Source organism: Oxyura jamaicensis, chromosome 1 (assembly GCF_011077185.1).
Source record: "Oxyura jamaicensis isolate SHBP4307 breed ruddy duck chromosome 1, BPBGC_Ojam_1.0, whole genome shotgun sequence".
NCBI lineage: Eukaryota > Metazoa > Chordata > Aves > Anseriformes > Anatidae > Oxyura > Oxyura jamaicensis.
In genome coordinates, this window is record NC_048893.1 from 76,454,560 (window position 1) to 76,467,071 (window position 12,512).

Sequence of the window (12,512 nt, forward strand, 5' to 3'; positions counted from 1 at the left end):
GAGGCGGGGCCCAGCCGCCGCTGGGGACGTTTAGGGGCTGTATCAGGCTGTTTTGGGGCTGTTTGGGGGCCGCGGCTGCAAGCACCGAGGTGGCTCCACTGGAGGCGGCTGGAGGTGCGGGTGGGTCCGGGAACGGCCGCTCGGCGTGCTGGTCTGTGACGTGGGTTCGGTTTTAAAAATAAATAAATCTGGTCCTTTAGTCAGGGGTTTATGGGGTGCTTGCTGGGGTTTTGATGCTGCCTGCAGGTTGTGCCCTGTTGCTCCGTCGCGTGAGTGGCGCTTCCTCGGTTGTAAAGGCGATGGACTAGAGGGGACGGCTTCAAGTTGCACCAGGGGAGGTTCAGGTTGGACTATAAGGAGACGTTTTTTCTCAGAAAGAGCGGTCAGGCATTGGAGCGGGTTGCCCAGGGATGTGGTGGACTCACCGTCCATGGGGGTGTTCAAGGAAAGGCCGGACATGGTGCTTAGGCACATGGTTTAGTGGGTGACATAGGGTGATGGTTGACATAGGGTGATGGTTGGACAAAATGATCTTGGAGGTCTTTTCCTACCTTAATGATTCTATGATGGGCTGGGTTCCATGAGCACCGTGCCCCTTGAAGGGGTACCCCAGAGCTGGGGGCTGGAGGGAAGGGGGGTGAGGGAGCTCCCAGTGCTGAGCCACAGGGTGACAAGTGACATTGGTTCCCAATTTGTCATAGCTGTGGCCATTGTGTGTTTGCATAGCAACCTTCTTCCTCCCCAGCAGGCTGCTTACGAAAAGCTCTAATGGGATGATGTGGTAGTAACCAGCTGTTTGTACAGTGGGGTAAAACTGCTTAAGGGGTACAATGCTTTCACTTGCCTTTTGTCCACCTGTGGCTCCTAAGGTACGAGTTCATCTTTATTCAGCTTCTTAGGAGCTGCATTTTTGAAGAGTCAGAGGGTAAGTGGGGCCTTTGCTGGCAGTGCTGTTATATAATCAACTGTAAGGCATGCTAATCTACTTCAGAGGCAGAATCTAAACTAACGGCTTACAGAGCCTCAGCACCATAGAAGGGAACTTCTATAGGTAACTTTAATTTGCTTCCCACTCTTTGGATAAGAAAATGGCTTATGAGCTATCAGCCTGGCGATATTTGTGACTATTGCATTTATCTGGGGGGAACAGAAGTAGTGTATTGCATTTGTAGTTTGTCAGTTCTGTAGCTACTGATTTTTTTTGTGTTCCCACCTGCTATGTATTTTGGAGAGGTGAACGTTTCCAGATGCTTTTGTGCAAGTGGCAGGTGGTGGAAAGACAGGACTGTAACTCACATTTCATGGGTGACATGAAATGTCACCTATCAACTCCTATCAACTTCTGTCTGAAGTGTGGGACTTAGTTTTGCATACAAAGTCTTCTGACAAATTCGGTCCTTTATTTGCATGTTCTTTGTTTATGTATGTATTTTTCCACCATTTGTAGGAACACAGTAAAATAGGTAACATACAGTAGGATCAGCTTCTAGTGTTGGTCCATTGAATTTGATCCCTTTCACCTTCTCTGGGTGAGTATTCTCTAGGTATTATGGTGAATACTTTTCTAATGGATAGAACATAATTGTTCTGATTTTTCTGTAAAGTAGTTGTTGAAGAGAACCAAAAAAGGTAGGCCTAAGGGAGGTCATTCACTGATCTATATTACACCATTCATCTATTAAGAAGGAAGAGAGTGTTTTGTAAAATTTAAGTCTTGGTTGAGGTTCACATGGTTTCATTGGAAGGCTGGTAAGCTCTGTGTAGCCTTAGGATCTGTTTATGACTTCATATCTGTCCCTTTTGCAGAAGGGAAAAAAGTGTGTTGTCATGTAGTTGGGAATATTTATTACGGGCAGATTAAATGAACCTATACTTAACCTGTTATACGAACACCTTATATGTTAATGAAAAATTTCTTGCAGTAGATTTGTTCTAAGTGTAGAAGGATTAGTAATGATTTTTTTTTCATTATTATTAGTGACAGTTTGGTTAAGCAAATTCTCCTGAGGATAGCCTTCTGTAATCTCCAGAGATGACAACTGTTGCAGGTAATCCAAAATTAGTATTCAGTTTGTTCATTTTGCTGTCTTTTGGCTAACTCGATCACATGATGTTATTTGTTGTTTTTTATATGAATTTAATATATGCAGGAAGGAGTGTGTCAGCTCTATGTTGTTACACGTTGCCCAGAAGGCCAACTGCATTCTGGGCTGCATCAAAAGAGGACTGGCCAGAAGGTCAAGGGAGGTGATTGTCCCCCTCTGCTCTGTCCTTGTGAGGCCCTACCTGGAGTGCTGCATCCAGGTCTGGAGCCCCCAGCACAAGAAGGATGTGGAGCTTTTAGAGTGGGTCCAGAGGAGGCACGCAAAGATGATCAAGGGGCTGGAGCACCTCTCCTACAAAGATAGGCTGGGAGAGCTGGGGATGTTCAGCCTACAGAAGAGACAGGTGACCTCATTGCAGCCTTTCAGTAGTTAAAGAGGTCCTATAAAAAGGATGGATAGGGAGTCTTTGCTTGGGTAGATGATAGGACAAGGGGGAATGGTTTTAAACTGAAAGAGGGGAGATTTAGATTAGAGGTTAGAAGGAAATTCTTTTCTCAGAGGGTGGTGAGGCACTGGAACAGGTTGCCCGGAGAGGTTGTGGATGCCCCATCCCTGGAGGTGTTCAAGGCCGGTCTGGATGAGGCCCTGGGCAACCTGATCTAGTGGGCGGCATCCCTGCCCATGTCAGGGGGGTTGCAACTGGATGATCTTTAAGATCCATTCCAACCTGAGCCATTCTGTGATTCTGTACTTCAGATGTGAAGAAAAAGGTCTTTTCATAGGACAGTAGAATGGTTTGGGTTGGAAGAGAATTTTAAAGATCACCTGGTCCAATCTTCCTGCATTTTTTTTTTCTTTGAACTGAATACCTTTTTGTTTCTTGGATTAAAAACTAAAATATAAGTAGGTTTATCTTACCAAATGACTCTGCTTTCATTGCTTTGACACTATGCTTCATATTTTAAGATACTTTCATCTCATTCCAGCTGAGTAAAAGTGGGCATTTTGGAAGACAAGTATCCCCATTTTGTGTCATTTATAATGAGGATATCTTTTTTCCATATGAAACATTTTTACTCCCATAAGCAAATTGTCATATCTGCTATGTTTGTGCCAAACCCAGTTATTTTGGAGGAAAAAAAAAAAAAAGAAAATACATTTCTTATGCTTTTATAAGCTGTCTTGGAAGTGGTGGTATGCGTTAAATGTTAATTACTTTTGTGAATCTGGGGGCCTGAGTTCTAGAACATAATTCATAATTCACACAGATGCCCATAAGGATGTAAAAAGGCAAATCCCTGCCAAGGATTCACTTATGTAAGTCAGCCTTTTGGGGAGTGTTTGCTTCAGCTTTTTCAGATTTCAACAGTGTGTGTTTGTAAAAGCTTTTGTCCTCCATGTTCAAACCTTGACATTTAACAAATGCTCAGGTACTGCATAAGAAGGGAGATCTGGGTGCAAGAAACAGAGCTTTCTGCTATTACCCCTATTTCCATCTTCAGAAGACCTTTGCTCTCCTGAGTTTAATGTTGATTCTCACATGTAAATGCTTTCTGCTAAAAATGTGCTAACATTGTGCTCACATTGCAAATGGCTGGACTACTGCTTTTGTGCTCATTGAAGCTCTTTCAGCTTTAATAACAGGCAGATGCATTTTGCTTTTCATTGCTCAACATAAATCTGGAGAAGAAGATAATGGCAAGCGTTTCTCTGGTTAGACACAACTTCTGAGAAACTAGGTTGAGGTGATTATTTTCTTTATTAGTTATGTTGCATATCTCTCATACGCTGTATCAGAGATGACAACCTAGAGTATATATTTCTTAAATTAATAGGTCATAAAATCACGTATGTTGTTAAGCCTTGCTAAGTATTTTTAAGTAGTACGTGCAAAGATTAAGATGGTGTAAAGTTAATTGGTAGGCCTATCATGCTGTCTTTTTCTCTAGATGCTGTTTATTTTTAATTTAAATTGTTCTTGATCAACACGTAAAATACAATGCCCTTTAAAACTGTGATTAGTAGTCACTATTTTGCCTTCACCCTGTTTTCTCTTCAGTGCTAGAGGAGGAATTGCTTTCTGTGGAAAATGAGCTGCAGGCAGTGGAGATGCAGATTCAGGAGCTTCTGGATAAACAGCAAGAACTCATTCAGAAGAAGACAATGTTAAAAGGGCTGATAAAGAAGTCCTCAGGAGACTTGGAGGCAGGGGGAAGTAAAGAAACTGAAACCTCAGCTGAAGCGTGGTACAAAAAAGGTTTGAAGAGTCAAATTCAAATATTCCAGCAGAGAAGTAATCTAATTCAGTATGGGAAAAATGTGTTCATATGGAGTTTTGTTTGGATAATGATATTGTTCCATTTCATTTTGTTCAGCTGGGTGGCCTGCCATCTTAATTACATGGGTTAATATTTGTACTTACCTCCCTGGACATTCCTTAATACTAATCTGAGTTCTTATGGACAGAATTATGACAAGAATGGCCTGTTATAACTACCTTTATTCTTTTCTTGCTGCAAAGTCACAGCTTGATTGGAGTTGCTAAAAGAATCCAAGAGTAAATCTGCATGTATTGCAATACTTATTTTTAGATCAAAAAAAATCAGGGAATAATTAGTCTGGATATTTTCAGGGATTGTTAATAAGTCTTGCACTCCTGAAGATACTTTGGACTGTCTCTCTGTTTTTTCTTGCTTGAATGCGTGGTTTCTCCTGTGGGTTATTTAGCCCCACCATTTAACCTAATGATGCAGATTAGATGGATGCTGACTGCTGAAAGTCAGGTAGCATGCATTATTACAGTAGAGTTGGTCCAACTTACAAGTGTCCCATGGTGGTGTGAGGGCTGCTCTTCTTTTGGAAGTGCCATCTTTAAAATTAAACATTAACTGAAGTCCTGGATAGCTGGTGGGTCTCGACTGTGTTATTCCAGGCAAATTCAATTTGGATCTTTTTATTATTTTCCTCCTCTTTTACTTCATGTGCAATTTGGAAGTGCTTTGTTAGTTCCTGCCTGTATCTATTGTATGCAGCTTTTTTTTTTTTTTTTTTTTTAATGAAATTGATTTTGTAGTCTAACCTATATTTGTCCAAGTTTGGTAAAACATTATGTGCGTATTGATACTTCATAATTGCAAATCACTGCTATTGAAGAAATTGATATGTTTTGGGTGTCTTTGTGCCTTGTTCTCTCCTTCTAAGCTTCAAAACCTAACACCTTTTTAATCAGATGCTGAATATTTACATATAGAATAAGTACAGCTAAATTTGGTCTCAGTATAAAGCTTGCTGAAATCATTGGGAAGCTTTTCTTGTTTTCAGAGAACTTTGGAACTTAGCAGTGATCTCTGTAAACTAGGAAGCTATGCCACCTCAGGTCCCAGAGTTAATTCTTGCATTGCTTGCAGTGGGGACTGGAATTCCCACAGTTTTTCTGTAGCTTTATTTTATTAATAAGAAAATGGTTAATATGCTTCCTGGTGCATCTGAAATTCAAGTCTTGAAAGTATTATCTCTTAAAATGGTGCAGTCTGTAACTCTTTTTAGGGAAAAAGAATAAAACTGTTATAAATGCATTATTATTATTTTGGGTGATTGCCTCCCCCTCCCCCTCCCCCTTTTTTTTTTAAAATGCTTATTATCTCTGGAATATATGGAACAAGTGATATCCCTGCCTTCATTATTCTACTTGTAATTGCTGCATTTGTATGAAGGAAGCATTTGGACAATTTAATAGTAAGATTGCTGTAGGAGTTTTTGTCTGTTTTCTTTATTTTCATAGTGAGCTTCTCATTTCCATTTAATTTTGAACTAATCAATTGGCTAGATCATTAGCACTTTAAAGTCCTTCATCTGCTTATGAGTTCTTAGTATTAGTTCACATTTACATGCATGAAAGCTTTTAGTCTGGAGGTGGATTGTGTTTACATTTTCATAGGGTTTCCAAAGGTATATCTTCTAGAAATCAGTTTATACAGACTCAGTTTGTGTGTGCCCATACTGAATCTTTGAACACTTTCACATATCTGGAATTATATCACTTTCAGATCTCGTTATTGTATTTGTAAATTACTGTTCTTTATGTTTTAAGAAAGTAGTTATAAAATGCATTTTTTTTTCTTAACAGATTTTCCATGGTATGAGAAGATAAAAACTGCACTGCAGAGCAAGTTTAAACTCCAAAAGTTCAGGTCCTTGCAACTTGAAACAGTAAATGCTGTAATGGCAGGAAAGGATGTATTTCTTGTCATGCCTACAGGTGGTGGAAAGAGCCTTTGTTATCAGTTACCAGCTGTCTGTTCTGATGGTATGTAAAGGGAGGTAACAATATATAAACAATTTGATATAGTTACTCTCTTCTGTAGTTATTTGAAGAATGCATGTTACATTGGAGTCTGATATCACAATATATGGGGGTGAAGGAAAGAGTGGAGATTTGAGGGAGAGATTTATTGGAAATACTTGTTTTGTTCTTTTTTTTATTTTAAGAAGCAGTAGCACCTTTAAAACAGATGTGCCATTTAGATGTGATTTAAATTTAAATAATTTATTTAGGTTCCTGTCATTACTTTTAAAAGTTTCCCTAGTGTTTAAAAACATAACACTTTGTCATTAGTTTTTTCTTTGCCTCTTAATTCTATATACAGTTTGTAAATTATTGAAATATGTATACCTGTTATTTTTCTGTTCCATTCTAAAGTTTTAGATCCAGATTATTTGGGAGACACTGTGTATTCATTTGTAAATACAAGTGTTCAGTTGTAGTTTTCAATCTTTTTTTTTTTTTTTTTGAAAAATAACCCATCCAATTGCTTGGAAAGATCTAACCTACCAATACCTAGCATTGCTTAGTTATGTGTTACCTAATGACACAGCTGTGAATCTAACTTGTTTTGCTTTGTATATTAGTTCTTATACTCTGTTGCAGCACAGTTGTTTGTGGTCTAGATTCTAAGAAAACATTCATGTCAAAGGCAGTTGATCAAATGTATCCCTATGTGACCTGTCACTCTCTTCATTTGTCTGGGAAAGGAATCTGCTACTAAGTATGAAGTTTAAACTCCTGTTGCGCAGTTCTTACAGAACAGGATTGATGCAATGGTTTTTTTCGTTTGCTTGTTTTTAAATGTATTAGAGATGACAACATTCAAACAATGCTTCAGATGCCACAAATAATTTATTGTTACAGGTTTCACACTCGTGATATGTCCTTTGATATCACTTATGGAAGATCAGCTCATGGTTCTGGAACAGCTTGGCATTTCTGCAACTTTATTAAATGCTTCAAGCAGTAAGGTATGTTTAACTGCCCAATTTTGATGCCTTTTTATGAAATACATGCTGGTATCTTGCCTCTGTTCGTGTTATTTTTGAATGCTGAATTAATAGCACAGTTTTAGCAGCTAATGCCATTCTGTCAACAGTATCTTGCCAGATATATGCTGTGGTATGGATAACATGATCAAGTTTAGCATTACAGAATCACAGAATTCTAGGGGTTGGAAGGCACCTCCAGAGACCTTCAGGTCCAACCCCCCTGCCCAAGCAGGTTCCCTAGAGCAGGTTGCCCAGGTAGGTGTCCAGTCAGGCCTTGAATATCTCCAGAAAAGGAGATTCCACAACCTACCTGGGCAGCTTGCTCCAGTCCTCTAGTCCTCTGTCACCCTCACCGCGAAGATGTTATTTTGCATGTTGGTGCGGAACTTCCTGTGATCCATTTTTTGACTATTGCCCTTTGTCCTACTCCCACAAACCACTGGAAAGAGGTTGGCCAAATCCTTCCGTCTCCCACAGTTAAGATATTTGTAAACATTAATAAGATACCATCTCAGACTTCTTTTCTCCAGGCTGAACAGACCAAGGTCTCTCAGTCTTTCCTCACAGGGAAGATGCTCCAGGCCCTGTATCATCTTTGTTACCCTCTGCTGGACTCTTTCCAGAAGATGCCTGTCTTTTTGTGTACCAGAGAGCTCATAACTGGACACAGTACCCCAGATGAGGCCTGACCAGGGCAGAGTAGAGGGGGAGGATCACCTCCCACGACCTGCTGGCCATGCTCCTTTTAATGCATGCCAGGATCCCATTGGCCTTCTTGGCTACCAGGGCACACTGCTGGCTCATGGAAATTTCTTGTTTTATTGTTTTAATAACAAGAACACATTTAAGCCAACATCTTTCAAGGAATAAATAGATTTCATGGGATGTGCGCAACCTTTGTTTGGTGTTTATTCTATGTTTTTACTCAGTTTCTAGATTCAAAAGAAGGTTAGAGGAGGTGATTATTATTATCTAGTAGTGACATGGTGAGGAATGCAGGCTTTCACGTATCTTACTTCGGGATGGTAAACTGATCTTGAGACCAGCAAGCAATGTATTTCCTGGTCTGTTATTAGTCAATTGCTTTTCATAGTGAAATATTTTTTTTCCTGATTGACACAAGGCCGTAGTCATTAAATTGCACATGAGAGTGGGTTTGGTAGGTAAGTGGCCTGATGCAGTTTGCCAAACTTAGAGTGAGCTTTGAGGTAGAGCACTTTGAAAATTCAGTAATAAAAGTTACGGTTGGTACTCCTAGTACCACAGGTTTGTTTGGTACGTTGTAGCTTAATGGGAAAATGCAGTTAGTACACACATAAACAAACTTTCAATAGATTGCTTTTTCAAAGTTCTGCAACAAATTTTCCAAGTATAAAAATGAATGTTTTATATGTAGTGATCTGCTGCAAAGACTTAGAGTAGCAGTAAATACTATGTAACAGTTTTATCAGTCTCTGTTAATCACCCCCCTATGAATTGTTAATAACCTCTTAAGAATCTTAGCAGTAAGCAACTTCAGTGTGTTGCACTAGTTTGTTCTCCCCTGATTTCTCCTTTTGTTTTGAACAGGAACATGTGAAGTGGGTTCATGCTGAAATGCTAAACAGAAATTCACAACTGAAGCTCATTTATGTGACCCCGGAGAAGATTGCAAAAAGCAAAATGTTCATGTCAAAGCTGGAGAAAGCTTATCAAGCAGGGTGTCTTGCTCGCATTGCTGTAGATGAGGTCCACTGCTGTAGTCAGTGGGGCCACGACTTCAGGCCTGGTATGCTCATTAGTAATCCAGTTTGCAGTGTCATTCAGGCATCAATAAATACTAAGTTAGGCCTAGAATAAAGCCAAGTTATTTCTTCATGTGTTAAATAAGTACTTCCATACTTAGGTATGGCAAGAATCTGTGTTAGCTCAAGGACTTTAATTTGCAAATGACTCTGTCCTTGTCCAGGAGCTAAGTTCATGGAAGTTGCAGCAATTTCATTATACATTTTGCTGTCAGTATTCTGAAAAGCTGCTAATGAAACTGTTTTTGGCTGCCTCCTATAGTATAGCCAGTACAGTCATCTTTAATCTGCTACAGGAAAAAAATGGGTAATTTTTTATACCACTCCTTTAGCGCTCTGGGTGAGGTAAATAATTTCATTCTAGGATGCCAAGGCTCATAATCTGATAAGATATCTGCATTAGAGGTGATGATAATGCTTTGGAAATTCACGTGATATATTTTAATTGCTTCTAAAGCAGTTTAAAATAAATGCACTTGATTTTCAGGGAAAGAAAAGGTGCTTCAGATTGTTTCTTATCTCGTCAGTTGTAGAAAACTAACTTACTGTCTCTTTGCCTCTAAAAGAAAAATTTTGATATGGTGCAAAAATAACTGTGAAGTGAACCTTTGCAGTTTTTTTTTTTTTTTAAAAAAAAAGGTGTCTGAGCAAAGAGCTGGTGCAAGTGAAATGGGCAATGTGGAATTTGGGTATATATCTCTGGCTGCATTTTTGTTTGGAGTCAACAAGTCATTGTCAGCACTTAGCCTTTGAATATTTCTTTAGTAGTCTTTATTCAGTATTTTTTTCAAATTCCACATTGTTTCTTATCAAAGCTGTATTTGCAAAAATTCTTAAAAACAGACCTGCAAAATAATCTGAACATTGGTTAATGCAATGCCACATAATTTTTTATAATTTTTAACAAGTTCTATTTCAATGTTTTGCCTTTTGAATTGTGACTTTTATAAAATCCAGTTAGAAGTAATCATTTTGTTAAGTACAACCTTATTGGATATATAAATTATATAAATTGATATATAAATAGGATATATAAATTAGCTCTGTGGTAACTAGCAGTAATAATAATATCAGCAACATTTATTGCATTACTATCCCCTATAATACTATCAAGATGAATATCTTTTTTTTAAACTTTAGATCTGTGGGATAAGACGTTTTTCTTTCCTCTTTTTGTATTCTTGCTTAGACTACAAGTCCCTTGGTATCTTGAAAAGACAGTTTCCCAATGCTCCCTTGATTGGGTTAACTGCAACCGCTACAAATCATGTTTTAAAGGATGCTCAGACAATTTTGCATGTTCAGAAATGCATTACTTTTACTGCATCTTTCAACCGGCCCAATCTTTACTATGAGGTATGTTCTTACTACCTGTTTGTTGAACTGCATCACAGTTATGTTATCTTCTGTAAGTTACAGCTGATGAATTTCAGGATAGATTGCCAGTTACCCATTTTCATAATATGTAGCTTGCAACTTAATGACGGTGTTGTTTAATGACTTGATCTGAACTTGCAATCATCTGCATAGGTATGTGGGCTGCCCAGTTCTCTGTGAGCAAGGCTTCACAGATAGGTACAAGGGAGAGGTGGGCAGCAGGCTCAGACTGCTGCAACCTATTGGAAAGTATGTCATATCATTGCAAAAAGGTGTGAATGTACTGTATTTTCTGTCTGTCTGTATCTTCTTTCGTTGTTCTTTGTGGGAAAATTTGTGGGCTTTTTTTCTATGGGCTTTTGAGATGTAACCTCTCTCTTAATAACCAAAGTATGGTAATTTTGGTTAAATGACAGAACAGTTGTATTTATTGTACTGGGAGAAATAGGGTGATAGAATTGTTTGACAGATAGTTTACCAACTTGAAGAACTCTCTGACACGTGTGTATTTTCCTTTGAGGTTCGGCATAAACCTTCAAGTAATGAAGATTTCATTGAGGACATTGTTAAGGTCATTAACGGAAGATACAAAGGGCTCTCAGGTAAACAGTGTAAAATTATGTTATTATTTATAATCTTCAGCATTATAGGGATAACTTCAAATGATAATATAGGAACATGGAGAAACATATAGAGAAATACCACTTTCACATTACATTGAACAGCCAACGTTAAAAGAGATGAAACTTAATAAGATCCCTACCTTGAGTAATTAATCTTTTCATTCTTTAGTGTTTATTTGTATCTTCTGAAGTATTAAATATAATGTTGACTTATGTAGGACGATGTTTACGTCAGTAAGAATAATAGCAATTTTTAAGACAGTAAAAACAAGTCTCAAAAAAGTTCTGTATGTTCTTACTTCATTCCCATATAGTATCTGTGTTAGTGTACTTAATACCTATAACAGTTCTTTTTCATATTTGATCATAAAATTAATGTATTACTCAGTGCCCGGGATGGATGGATGATGAGGTGAATTGTGCTTCTGTGATGAAGGTAGAACTGTAAAAGCTGGACTTTATGCAACCATGTACTGCAAATCAAGAGGACAGTCATATTACAAAGGCAACAGGGACCCAGTTTTCTGAAGCAGCAGTCAATCCCTTTCTCTGCTGTAGAACTCGGTGACTGTGATGGGCAGCTCCCTGTGTACAGAACTGCACTGAAATTATTACAAACTGCATGGCTTTGTGTGTAATTGTAGACTTAGCCCAAACTGACTAATGACTAAAAGTTGATTTAACTGAAAACACCTGAAGTTCATTTGAAACATTTCATGTGAGGTATCAGATGTCATAAGGGACGTGATGGACCCCTTTAATAAAGGGACCATTTTACATAAGCACTAGCAAGCATTGTCTGCCTTGAACATTGATAGAATACTGCCATGATTACGCAGCTTGGCATCCATATTTTCTCTTCAGTCTACAAGCCAGAGCTGGAGACTGAACTCTTTTTCTCTGTAGTAGGAGAAAACCCTAAAAGACAGGTAAGCCACTTTTTGCATAGTGTAGGAAGCCTGTTAGGAGGACTTTAATATTATCTTTTACCTATTTTGTCTTTTTCAAATTGATTATTTAAATCCCAATCATGGCTACCAATACCACATGTTGAATATACATGAGGACCACTTACTGATTTTTATTTAAGTTAATATATGTTTTTAATTTTTCTTCTCCTTAAGTATTGGGGATTGTTTTGTTGTTGTTGCTTTTTAATATTTTTGAAGACATTACAATAAGGTATCTTTCACTTTTGTGCAGGAATAGTATACTGCTTTTCTCAGAAGGACTCTGAGCAAGTTACCATGAGTTTGCAGAAACTGGGAATCAAGGCAGGGACTTACCATGCAAATATGGATGCTAAATATAAGACCAAAGTTCATAAAGGATGGGCAGCAAATCAAATCCAGGTTAAGTAGATACTT

The 12,512-nt window shown here is 38.3% G+C and overlaps 1 protein-coding gene across 4 annotated transcripts in view; it reads left to right on the forward strand.

Annotated features, from left to right (window-relative positions):
- Positions 1-12,512, forward strand: part of RECQL (RecQ like helicase) — a 22,792-nt gene continuing 10,280 nt past the window's right edge. For 2 of the 4 annotated variants that reach the window (XR_004746630.1, XM_035311720.1), the window contains exons 1-9: positions 13-160; positions 1,979-2,048; positions 4,105-4,302; positions 6,172-6,351; positions 7,234-7,340; positions 8,931-9,129; positions 10,335-10,501; positions 11,043-11,124; positions 12,349-12,497. Coding sequence is in view for 2 of the 4 variants with exons in the window: in XM_035311720.1 (XP_035167611.1) it covers positions 2,033-2,048; positions 4,105-4,302; positions 6,172-6,351; positions 7,234-7,340; positions 8,931-9,129; positions 10,335-10,501; positions 11,043-11,124; positions 12,349-12,497 (1,098 nt within the window). In the remaining 2 variants the exon portion in view is untranslated. Of the gene's footprint in view, positions 161-1,978; positions 2,049-4,104; positions 4,303-6,171; positions 6,352-7,233; positions 7,341-8,930; positions 9,130-10,334; positions 10,502-11,042; positions 11,125-12,348; positions 12,498-12,512 lie in introns of all 4 variants that reach the window. The other 2 variants (XM_035311726.1, XR_004746631.1) reach the window with 2 other exon arrangements.